The sequence below is a fragment of the Lygodium microphyllum genome, chromosome 1 (genome assembly GCF_053477565.2).
Source record: "Lygodium microphyllum isolate KBCC chromosome 1, Lygodium_microphyllum_v1.1.10, whole genome shotgun sequence".
NCBI lineage: Eukaryota > Viridiplantae > Streptophyta > Polypodiopsida > Schizaeales > Lygodiaceae > Lygodium > Lygodium microphyllum.
In genome coordinates this window covers 146,683,041-146,695,271 of record NC_141135.1, presented here as the reverse complement: position 1 = coordinate 146,695,271, position 12,231 = coordinate 146,683,041, and the positions used below count along the sequence as shown (strand labels likewise).

The following is a 12,231-nucleotide window of genomic DNA, read 5'->3' as shown; positions in this document are numbered from 1 at the left end:
TTGCAACTGTGGTAGAGGTATACTACAGCTTTACTTTTGTGCAAGGAGGAACTCAACAGATTACTGGCATATTGTGACTTCTAGCACTTTTGGACATTAGAGGTTACTAAAGAATGGGTGCCACATCGGCAGACCAAATCAAAAAATGTATAAATAGTTGGTCTTTTTGAAATTGATTGCAATTGGCAAACTTTTGAAAAGTACTGATTGATTGAAGGGTAGTTTCATCTCTGCATTATTATCATTTTCGTTCTTAAGACTGTTTACAAGCAGATTTGAAGGAAATGTAGTGAATTAAGGGCCCTTACTCTCATTGTCTCTAGCAGTAGTTATTTTCCTAAAATCAAATTGCCCATCTTTGGCAACAAAACTGTTCTGGCTTTCATGATCTAGCTTTGAGGTGCAAGAATTTTCTCCAGTTTGGTAACTTTTAGTGGACAATGGCATAAAGGCTGTTAATTATGCTATATTTTGATGTAGGTAGGGACCATGTTCAGTGTGTTAGACAAGGTGGCACAAGTGGATCCCAGATATGCTGACATTGTACTTCTTGAAAACTATGCTGCATTTCAAAACAGGTTAATACTGATAAATGCAGAGATACTATGTGTCCTCATTGGCATGCTCTTGAAACAATGCATATGGCAAACGAATGAATTATAACTTGTCAAATGACAGTCCTTAATCCAGGCTAATCAAATTGCATAGTTGGTCTTAACATGGTTAATTGGATGTCCAGCCTTTATGAACTCGCCAATGTAGTGCCGACCCTGGGTCGCTTTTATCATACAGCCAGTGATACTTACGAGCAGGCCCGGACAAGATATATAAATTCTATAATCAATTATGTAAGTTTCCATGTTTACAAAGTTGATATGATATGATGTGGAGAAATTGAAATGAAAGCCACCTTACTCCTTTCTGAATTTTTGTTTAAATGTTGTGATGACAGCAATTTGAAAAACTCTTCCAGTTTGGGCAGAAAGTGGAAAATCTGCTGTACACAATACAACCAGAGGAGGTTTGTAGCCATATTAATGTGTCTGTCTGGAATTGTATTACTGTCGGAAACTTTACTTGAGGTGAAAACCACCAAAAACATCCTTTCACATCCCTGACAATGCAGAAAGGAAAATTGCATAGCAGTGTCTGTGTGGAAGTTGTGAACCTTAAATGAATCCGTTGGATTCTTTTGAAAATCTAAAATATAAAAAGTTGTCGTAGAAACCAGACCCATCCTTAGAAAAGAGAAAGGAATCCTTCTCTCAAACCCAAAGTGTAGGATGTACCAGCAGATTTTCCATGGGATATACAGTTCCAAATCTGGGTTGCCTTTTTTTTATTATTTTCAAGTACTCTCTTTCCCTTTCTCTATTAGATTGGCAATGTGACCAAATTGCTGCAGTTGTAAAAAGCATTAGAAAATGAGATGAAACGTAACTGGACTACATAGGCAGGGCAAAACTTGAGCCAACAATGCCATAGCTCTTACCCCTGCAGGTGAACGAGACTGGATAATATTTATGAAAGAACATCTAATTTAAAAAAATTCTGAAAGGCACTTTTCTTCAGGAAGGACAGAGCGAGAGAATGAGGGATGGAGAGAGCAACTTACAGATAGATAGGCATATGTGTGTGCTCGGGGGCACACATGTACCAAACAGGTGTAGCTCAGTTGGTTAAGTTGAACGTGTGATGATCAGAAGCTCTTGGGTTCAACTCCTACATTACACAATCATTTAGTATAGGTGCAGCAAAAAGGGAGAATTGAACCCAGGTCAGTGGGTTAATAAAATAAGTGATGTACCACTAGGGTAGCCGAGAGAGAGAGAGAGAGAGAGAGAGAGAGACTGATTGATTCTGGTCTTCTATAACTGCGTAGATACCCTTCCAACTTGGACTTTCAAAAATGGATCTGCGTAAAGTGTTGAAGACAAGTCTTTCTGGGGTAAGTAGATTACTTTATCTGTACAAAATAACTCTCTTTTTTCTTGGAACTGTTGCCTTGAAAACATACAAGTTGGATGTTGAGGCTGTGCATGGCATGGAATTTTTCAAAATTATGCTGCCATTTAGTTATAGGATTGTTGAGATTGATATGCAGAAATTTGACAAAGCAGGATAGTAAATTGCTCTTCAATTCTATCAAAGAGCTCAATTCTTGTTACTTCAATGTATCATTTAGTGTGAACATTATCTGGGCTGCCAGCAAAGGAAGAGGAGACATTAGTTTCTTTGTAATTTGTATGAGGATTCCTTCCAAATGATCCACTACTGTTGTTTGGAACAGCCAGAATTCTTACACTAATAAGCGCGATAATGCTTGCAGTACTTCGCTTGTTAGCCATACGAGAGATCTTTGCTGTCGCCTTTTCCCAACATTATTGGAGTTTGAAACCCTGTTCTTCTCATCTGTTTACAATAAATATGGAGAGACAGGAACATTCCAGAATCCCTAGGTGGCTTTTCACTTCCCCACTAGCACTTTAGTCAGCCAAGATTCATCACAGCCACAGCACAAATTCCAGACTGCACTTTTGGCTGAGCTGGAACAGGTTGAGAAAAAGCTACATGTATTTCCAAGGCCTGCACTCTCTATTTATTTTTTCCACCCAGACCTTCTTAATTGAATGAATTGGCCCAACTAGATCAAATCTTGGCAGGTAACAATCTGCCCATGCCTTGGTTATAAAATCCTTGTCTCTGCTAAACTGCATGGAGGTAAACCTGCAACAACTGACGATGGTCTGCCAAGTCACCCTTTTCCATCCAATTTGCATCCATAGGTGAATAGTTTTGATTCACCAAGTAGCCTCCAGAAACTTTACCACTAACCTTTCTTTGCTTTTGTATCATAATCTACTCAGGTACCAAAATCTCATCCAACTTCTCAATCTCTAACTGAATTTCAGCAGATACATTCTCTAGTACATCCCCATGAAAAGGTCTTAACAAGCTAGCATGAAAAGCATTATGTAGCTTTCAATGTGAAGACAACTTCAACCTATTTGCCACATCACTTAACTCATCGTGAAGGGCCCATAATAACACATATTCAGCTTAGGATATAAATGTTCTTTGCGTTTTATCTTTTTCAACCTTGCCTTTTAAAAATGCAGCAATATCCAAATGCCCTCTACAGCCTCTAATGCACATCTATGGTGATCAGCTGCCCTCTTTTGTTTTTCTTGAGACCTCTAAAGTTGTTACTTAACTTGATTTAGAAGTCCTTTAAAGGCCTACTTTGTGTTTTTCTTTTCTGCCATGGGACACTTTGTTCTGAGGTGTGTTATTAGAATTTTTGATTTTTCTCCAGAAAAAAAAAGTGCTTGCTCAATTTTTTGATAGGCTACATCCATATTCTCAACATATCTATCAACCTCAAAAATTTTATCTTTTATATGTAAGATTGGTGGAACTTTCTTTTCACCTTCCACCATCTCAAAGGGAGCCTTACCAATGGAACTATGCACCATGTTGTTATACACAAACTCAACCAATGGCAATATGTAAGATTAGTGGAACTTTCTTTCCACCTTCCACAATCTCAAAGGGAGCCTTACCAGTGGAACTATGCACTATGTTGTTATATGCAAACTCAATCAATTGCAAAAAATTGTATGCGTCCTTTAACTGTTCATCAATTTGTGGATGGAAGAACAATAAAATTTTCAGCATGGTACTCATATTCTCAAAGAGTTCCTTCCAATCCTCCAAAAGCCTAATAAGCAATGGTGACATGCGTCCTTTAACTGTTCATCAATTTGTGGATGGAAGAACAATAAAATTTTCAGCATGGTACTCATATTCTCAAAGAGTTCCTTCCAATCCTCCAAAAGCCTAATAAGCAATGGTGACATGCCCTATCTATGCAAATGAGAGGTGGCTGCCAATGTAACCAAAAAAGGCCACATCGTATGGCTTATCAAGAAATGGATCATCTACATCCCCACTCCTAGATTCCATTGTAATATATGTAGAGGCCTCCTTTGATAAACCCAATATCTCCATCCATTTGCTAGACAAGTGGCTAGGTTTGGGTCAATGTACTACTTCCTCTCACAATGTCCACTACTCTGATCCTCTATCTAGAGCACCTTGTGAACTTTGTGTGGTCCAAGTCCTCTTTTTGGAGGTATCCATCCTCATTAATAAAAAAAGTTAATGTATTGTCTTTGCTAGTCGCAATGACTGCTAGAAAGATATCTCCTCTAGAGAAGAGGCCAAACCAAGCTTGAGAAGTGGGTGCATCCATTCGCCACTCAGGCATAGATGAAGGCTAGATGAAATATATCTCCATGCTCTAATAATAGCTTACGCAAATCTTACCTCAAAGCTTCTCCCTAAGTCTCTACCCTTAATCTCCTAAAAAGTTCAATGAGTGCTAGCCTGCTATGGTCCTTCATTTATAGGTGTGATAGATTTATGTGTGTGATAGACTGAAGCCTCCCTATCAAAAGCTTTTTCCAAGCCTCCTCCTCACATGAAAAGATCCTTAACAATGAGCATGCCGATAAGGCTTTACTCTGGCAATCTAGATCTATGATTCCTAGGTCTCGTGGATTTGGGCTGTATAATAACATCCCAAGCAAGCCGCCTTCCATCTCCTCCTAACCAAATAACATTTCTAATAAGACATTCACTTGGCCAGGAGGAAGTGATGTACCACATGATTGCAAGAAGAGCGTTCCTAATAATGCATGACGTGTAGGATGCCTAACAAGAAGTGATGTACCACATGGATGCAAGAAGAACCTAGTTGGCAACCACAAGTCTCCTTGTTAATGAGAGCCTCACTAATCTTCAAGGATGGAGTTTCTATATGACATTGCTACTCTCAGGTAATGTCGGTCCCCACATGGCATCCAAGATATCTAACCACCCTCCTAGTGGTCTGCCATACTATCCTTTTGTCCCTCTCATAGCAGAGGGTCTAGTCATGGATAGCAATAATTTTCTGCAGCATCGTGGTATCTTCTCTACTGAGAGGTGGTGCTCTTGCAACATGAGAACATGTACTGATTCTTCCACTTATACTTTGTGCAAGTCCTGTCTCATGCGGCTCTAACCCTGCCTGAACTGTTGACATCCAAAGTGTCATACATTCCATTAGAGGATCCTCATGGCATGCATCTAAGTCTCTCAGACAGGGGTGCCTTTGCAATCTAGGCTTGTCAACTGCTAATGTACACCCTATGAAGCCTCCTCTCTGATAGTGTTGTTGCCACATGTACACCCTATAAAGCACTCCTGGCTCTTCTCAACTCCCCAGCCTGCTGTGTGTCAAGGATCTATGATGGGATCAACTCCAGGATCTTTGCCTAGTGACTTGAGTGTGTTGGAGATGGCGGCAGGTTTGCAGCTCACAGTCACTCCTAGGAGGTTGTTGGTGCCATTGCCTTTGCACTGGGCTGTGATACTGTAATCTAAGGAGCTACCCCTATATGGGGCTATCAAATCTTTGGCTCCTATGTGGCAGGATGAGAAGTTGTAGAAGTTGTAGAAGGCTAGGATAGCACTGATTTGGCCTACACACATGTTCTCAATTCAAATTTGTAACTGAATCTTCTTAGAATCAAGGGGCAAACTGCATCCTCATGCTGCTGGTCATTTGTGGCAGCCTAAAGAGTTGGGATTTGGAGAGACTTGCAAATTCAAGTAATGCAAGTTAAAGAAATACATAGAGGGGCTCTAGTTTTGGGACCAATTGTGTGCAATTGTCCAAACTTTGTGGTAAAGTATATTGTTCAGATGTCTGAATTTTATATCCATTGTAAGTTGTGTTGAATCAAGTCATCTACCACACTACTGAAGAAGGAAAGTTGGTTTCATGGTTCCATTTCTAGGATACATCCATTCCCTTTGACTAGATCAAGGGAAGATGGGGATTATGTGATATCCTAGTTAATAAGATTTAAAGGCTTTAAAAACACTTAAATTTATGAATATGCAAGAACTTAGAGTTATGAGTTGAAAGATGTTAATGAAGCTATAAGCTGTGTTGGTCTTGATTGATGAACTGTAGTTGGAACCAAATTGTGGCCACAATCCTCATTTTAGTTGTTCATTTTTAATGTTCACATATGAAAGAATCAGAATCTCTGTTTTATGAAAGGTTGTGATTGAAAGAGCGAATCCCTTTTGGCTTGTAACAAGTTGTATTGAAATGGCTGATCCAATTTTGCTTGATCAACACCCAAAATGGCACATTTGTGGCCTAAAATAGATTATGTTTTCTTAAAAGGTCCCAAACTTTCAATTTTTGACCATAAACAATACATCTTATTCCGTGGGGACTTTTTATGTTGTTTCTCAATACTTATTGGAAACCTCTGAAGCACCTCGACCTGTTAATGTGACAGTTTGTTGTGTATTCGCATTTTTCTTATTAAATGTCTTATTGCAGATTGAAAAGTCTCTGCCAGCTATGTATAAACGGATGCAGAAGCAAATCACATCCGAAGAACTGCTTCCTTCTTTGTGGGATAACTGCAAGGTACGAGAATTCATGCAATTAAATTGGTGCCAGGTTTGCTGCAATCCCTTTTAAGTCGAAAGCAGTTAACTGGTAGCTGGTATACGTCATTGATGCGTGTGGGTGGGTGGGGCAATGCATTGCATTGCATGCAGGTTGACTTTTTGGATAAATATGAGGGCCTGGAAGCTCTGCTTGCAAAGTGTTATCCCTATGAAACTCTCACTCCATCATCTACTGAAATGAGTGAACTGTTCAAAACGGTGTAGCTGCGGTGTAGTTTTGCTCAAAGCTATGATGGATGTCGATTCCACCAAATAAAACTGCTGCTGCTGGCATCGCCAGCCCTTTTGTTTCATCGAATCGTGCTTGTCCAATTTTCGCATTTGCAACCCATTTTTTAATCACACTATTTGGCAAACTGTGTTCTTTTGGTGCGTCCGCGTCCACGCCCAATTCCAAAAACCATATGCCTACACCACTTTGGGCAAGGGTTGGTGGGTGTTCATCATTTGGTGTGTACCCAACCTTACTAGCACTAGTCAATGGAGCCTTGTGTTATAAACCAAGGGTCGATAAGGAAGAGGACCTTATATTATGCCAACGTAAAGCAAAAGGGTGTAGCACGGCTTGGCACTATAGTTGGCACAAGAGTCTTGGTCTTCACATATAAAGTCTCGTGTACTAGTAGTAGCGATTGCAAGCAAAGATGTTAGAGCATCATTTGATAGTGTGTTAGCATTGCAGTTGCACAATATCTCATTATCGAACAATCTTCACCCACTATTAGGGTGGCACTTGCACTTCTATAGGCAGCTCCAAGCGATTGTAATTATAATTCAAATGTTTTTTAAGATTGGTTTATATAAGCAATGAAGTTGCAGCTATTGTAAATTGAATATATATTTAGAACTTTTACATAGACATGGTCTACCAAAATCGAAATTAGTAAGAGTTTGATATTCATCATTGTAGATCTATAGTGTATGATGTATCCAGAGTCATTACTTTTTTATATGCTAAATATTACTTGGAGCTTGTTCAAGATACAAAAACATTTAAACTTGGAGACTATTCAAAGAGAATGTACGTTGTATTTTTAGCATGGATGTCATATGGACTAGGTCATTGATAAGTGTGGAGATGTATATATGTAACTTACAATATACAGAGATTATGGTCGACTCAAAATAGTATATCCTAGGAGGGATATGTATATAACACGATGGTTTTATGCACGCAATGTTGAATAGTGAATTTTTGAATTGAACAACTTGTTATATTAAAATTTTACAGTAAAATTAATTAGCCTAGCTAGGTCAAAATGTCACTTTTATGAATGGACGACTTCTATAAGGTGTCTACTTTCTAATGCCGTGCCTTTTGATGGAGTTGGACATGTCTATAGCAAGTTATGGCAATTTTCATACCAATTACCTTGTTTAGACCATTTTAGCAATTTTACCTATTTCACTTTCTACAACATAATGTTTCATCTTCTTTAGCTTATGGACTTATCTATTTGCATGGATCTGCTTCCTCAAAAATTCTTTTGTATAACCCTTGTAATTTTCATTTCCATTCTAAGCTTTTGAGGACAAAGCTTCTTTAGGCCAAGTAAGATTGTAATAAAACATAGGACTTAGTGTGGTAGAGAAAGGGGGTATATAAAGTTGTGGGAAATTAAAAGTCCATTATCTTTTGCCGTTAATCAAATCTCCTTAAGGATTCCTTTTCTTGGATCTTCAACCATTGCAAGGGGTGAGTTTCTTACTGCATGCTACATTTTACCATTATACACAATTTTCATGAAATTTGAGTTACAATTATGGTTGCCTTGATCATCACTCTATTCATATTATCTTGTTCATTTTTTGTGTTTCTTGGATACGAGTAACTCGCTCTTTTATAGTAGCATTATTGTTATAGCTTAAACTAATGTATAGATTTGTACTCTATATATTAGTTTAAAGTTTTTCTTAGAGAAAAGTGAAAAAAGATTTCATTCCATAGTTTTTAGAAGGTAAATCATCTACTCTTGAAAATTTTTACTTCCAAGATTCAACTCTCTCTCTCTCTCTCTCTCTCTCTCTCTCTCTCTCTCGCATTAAAAATTAATAAATAAATCTATTTAAAAGTAATATAGTTATTGTTCATTAATGTTTATTATGTTAAGATGAAAAAATGGAGTGGAGTCTAACAAAGATAGTTCTTCAAAGGAGGACAATTTAGATTATTGTAATAAAAAAGAGTGGCCTACCAGCAATATGGGTTATAAACTTTCCTTGTGAAATTTAGAACTTAAAAGGTATGAAAAATTGTCCTTGAAGTTAAAGGGTAAGATTGCAAATAGATGTTTTGGAGAAAAAGCCAACCCTTTGAAAATAAACATTGTATAGACCCAATATTATGCAAAGTAACTTTTTAGAACTTTTATTGAAAGAATTATTTATTAATTTCATGTACTATATATCTAAGTTTAGATAAAACGATACAATACTTAGCCCAGCCCACCTATATTGAATATTTGCAAGCGTATAAATTTTCATTCTTTCACAATTGCTCTTATTGCAATGTTTCATAGTAATAATAGGTTGACCAAATATAAGAACCAAGGCAACTAAGAATTTAGCAACAAGTAAATGTTTTAGTACATGAAGGCCTAGAATTGATTTAATGTTGTAGAATGAAGTAATCAACTACTAGTATATCTTATGTCGAGGGGATTTTCCTCTAAGATGCTATTATTAGCCTTTTTTTTCTTTGAAAAAGAATGCAATCAACCACTAAGGCCACTATTGTTATGTTTATTCTAGAAAATACGATGATACTTGAAGGTTTGTTAGATAGATACAAGCTCACAAGTCAAGTAGTTCGACTACTATTGTCATTAGTTATGTTGATAATCATAAGCAAGCTTATGAAACTAGCGAATTGAAATAAATATAAACTATAAGACAATTTTATATGCTTGCATTGAGATTGTTTAATTGTTTAACCATGTGCTAATGAATCTTGAAATGTTTCTATATACAAATAATATACTAACAAGATGGAATGATGCATATTATGACCATAAAATCACCCTAATATATGGTGTATGCCTTAACAACCCTTTAAATAATTATTGTTTTCATAAATTTCTTCGTTTGACTATCCAACTCATTGAAGCCTACACCGTGATCATGGTAATCTTTTTTGAGAACTCCATAAGTAACTATGATAGCATTGTCTTATTTAGTTTCTCATAACCTTGAAGTTGAAGATTTGTTTTAGAAGAATTAAGGATATCATTAGAGATAGGTTTTATGATTTTGATTTTGATTTGATATATCTTGGAATACTATTGATAATGATAATGGCTTTGGGTATTTAGAAAATTGATATAAATAGTTGCTTTGAATAGTTGATCCTTATACTCAATAGCCTTAATATAATGTTATACAATACTACATGGTATATACTCTAAAAATGATTTTATAACTTGATAACTTTTCCATCTATCAAATGTGAATAACTATATGAATAAACAATGTTGATTGCTAAAGTGTGCTCAAGTATTTTTAACAATTAAGAGAGTTGCATATATAAACAAGCTCTAATAAAAAGAGTTCTATAGAAACCCAACTCTAACAGTGATTTATTTAGAGGATCAAGAAAATGCATCTTACAAATATAGAATCTAAGAAACTATAGAAATATCACTTAAATGGTGGAAAAGTGATACCTCCTTTGTACGAGTCAACACACACACACACACACACACACACACACACACACACACACACAGATCTGGTTTGCCAAGGATCATAAAAATGCAACATAAAAAATGGTGGTTTTGAAGAGTGACTTTGTTCCCTTGATGAGTGCATAGAGACATAGAAGCTCTTAAAATACTCTAGAATAGCAAACAATGGAAATAATAAGACTCGCCCTCTCTTCCTATATAAATGGCCCATGGGATCCTCATTTTAGTCTATTTTTCTCATTATGAGGGAATTTTCTTTTTGTGAGAGTTCAATGTCTCAAGTATTGTTATGGAATTAAGTTTTATCACTATATTTTTCAAAATTTATTGTAGATTTTGCTTATTTGCCACATGATCCATGACTTATCATGTGAACACATGCATATGATACAAATCACATTATGCATGGTAAATAAATGAAATGATACTAATGTGTGTGATGTTGTGGTGAGCAAATAATTAGATGGAGTAAGCAAAATTATTAATTTTGGAGTGTGCAATTTTGTTCATGGAACTTATGTGCTCTATAGCACGGAAAAATATTATCGAAAGCATTATATTTTGTATATGCTTATTAGTGCAAGGACTTTGTGTGCACACATATAAAACAAATTTATTTTTGATGTATTTATTAGAGAAGATAAATTACTATTTTTTGTAAAGCTATTAGAATAGTATATTTTGATTTATTTCCATAAAAGCAAGTCTTGCAAAGTGAGGAAAAGCAAGGAACACAAAAAGTATACTTTCAATGTATTTTGGGCATGAAAGCTCATTCTACCCATGCATGGGGGAAGATTGTATCCAATCTTGTGTCATGTATGCTTTCTCAGTTCATTTTCTCTCTTGTCTCTATTCTCTTTCTTATTCAATTTGTTCTCTTTCTATTTTGATTAATACCTTGTTGTTCTAAGATGAAGGCAAGCAACTTATTTATGATCCATCCCTGACTTATCCAATGACCATTCTTAACTAGTTATCATAGAGAGAAGCATTGTAGTCTCATCTTTATAGGGAGTGCATTCTTGTGAGCATTAGCCCTTTTGAGCCTTATCTCAATTATTAGTAGGAGGTTTTCTAATATTCTCTTAAAATTTCTTGTTCAAATAGAAGCTTTGTTAAAATTACCAAGTTTTCCTTTAACTATCCCAATTTTTTCCTTCATCTCATTCATCACATGGAAGCTTTACATAGATTATCCTATCGTTTTCTTCATCTCAAACTTCATTCTAAATATATGCTAAAATTATCCCATATTTTTCCTTCATCTCAATCATTATGCATATAGTTTATCTTTTTTTTTTAATATATTTATCTCAATTAGTCCATGAAAGCCTTGTCAAAAGTAGCTTGATCTTAAGAGGGTCTATCTCTAGTGGTCGATGTTGTATTCCACACAGAAGAAACTATGATCAATAAACAAGATCATATGGAAAGGATTGTTGGATGCTTAGTGCATCTTAAGAGAGATGTAGCAATCCAATGAGATGTATAAATATAATCAAATCTTGAATTACCTAAGAACAAGAAGAGATGTCTAGGTTTTGATTAAGTATTAAGAATTCATGTTTGGATAGAGGTATCTAGTCGTTTAAAATGAGAATACGATAAATAAAAGAGGTATACAAATATTTTTGTTGATTGATTTATTAGAAAATATTGAAAATGTCTCTTTGACATGACAATTTGGTTATATCTATTTTTTATGGGAAGCTTATTACCAATTCTAGATCATGTGCCTTCATAGTCGAAGAAGAGGATTTGTGAATCAAGGAATGATCATTGGCCTCCCTAAACCATGCCTAGATGCCTTGTAGACTATTGAGTAAAGCCATCTTATGGGATAAGTTACATGAAATTGCTTGGACCCTAACTACATGAGTCTAGTAATAAATAATCCTACCATAGTGTTGTTTTAACTTTCTTAGTGTAGAAAGAGCTTAAATGGGTTCTAAGCCCATAAATCCAATCAACGATAAGAGTGGGATCTCTTACATGTGCATAACCC

At 36.0% G+C, this 12,231-nt stretch overlaps 1 protein-coding gene across 1 annotated transcript in view; it reads left to right on the top strand.

Annotated features, from left to right (window-relative positions):
- LOC148041786 (exocyst complex component SEC3A-like) overlaps positions 1-7,523 on the top strand; it is a 161,767-nt gene extending 154,244 nt beyond the window's left edge. The window contains exons 20-25 of the mRNA XM_087682434.1: positions 481-578; positions 740-848; positions 953-1,021; positions 1,883-1,948; positions 6,407-6,496; positions 6,631-7,523. Of these exons, the coding sequence (XP_087538560.1) occupies positions 481-578; positions 740-848; positions 953-1,021; positions 1,883-1,948; positions 6,407-6,496; positions 6,631-6,744 (546 nt within the window). The 3' untranslated portion in view covers positions 6,745-7,523. The remainder of the gene's footprint in view (positions 1-480; positions 579-739; positions 849-952; positions 1,022-1,882; positions 1,949-6,406; positions 6,497-6,630) is intronic.
- Positions 7,524-12,231: the final 4,708 nt, after the last annotated feature.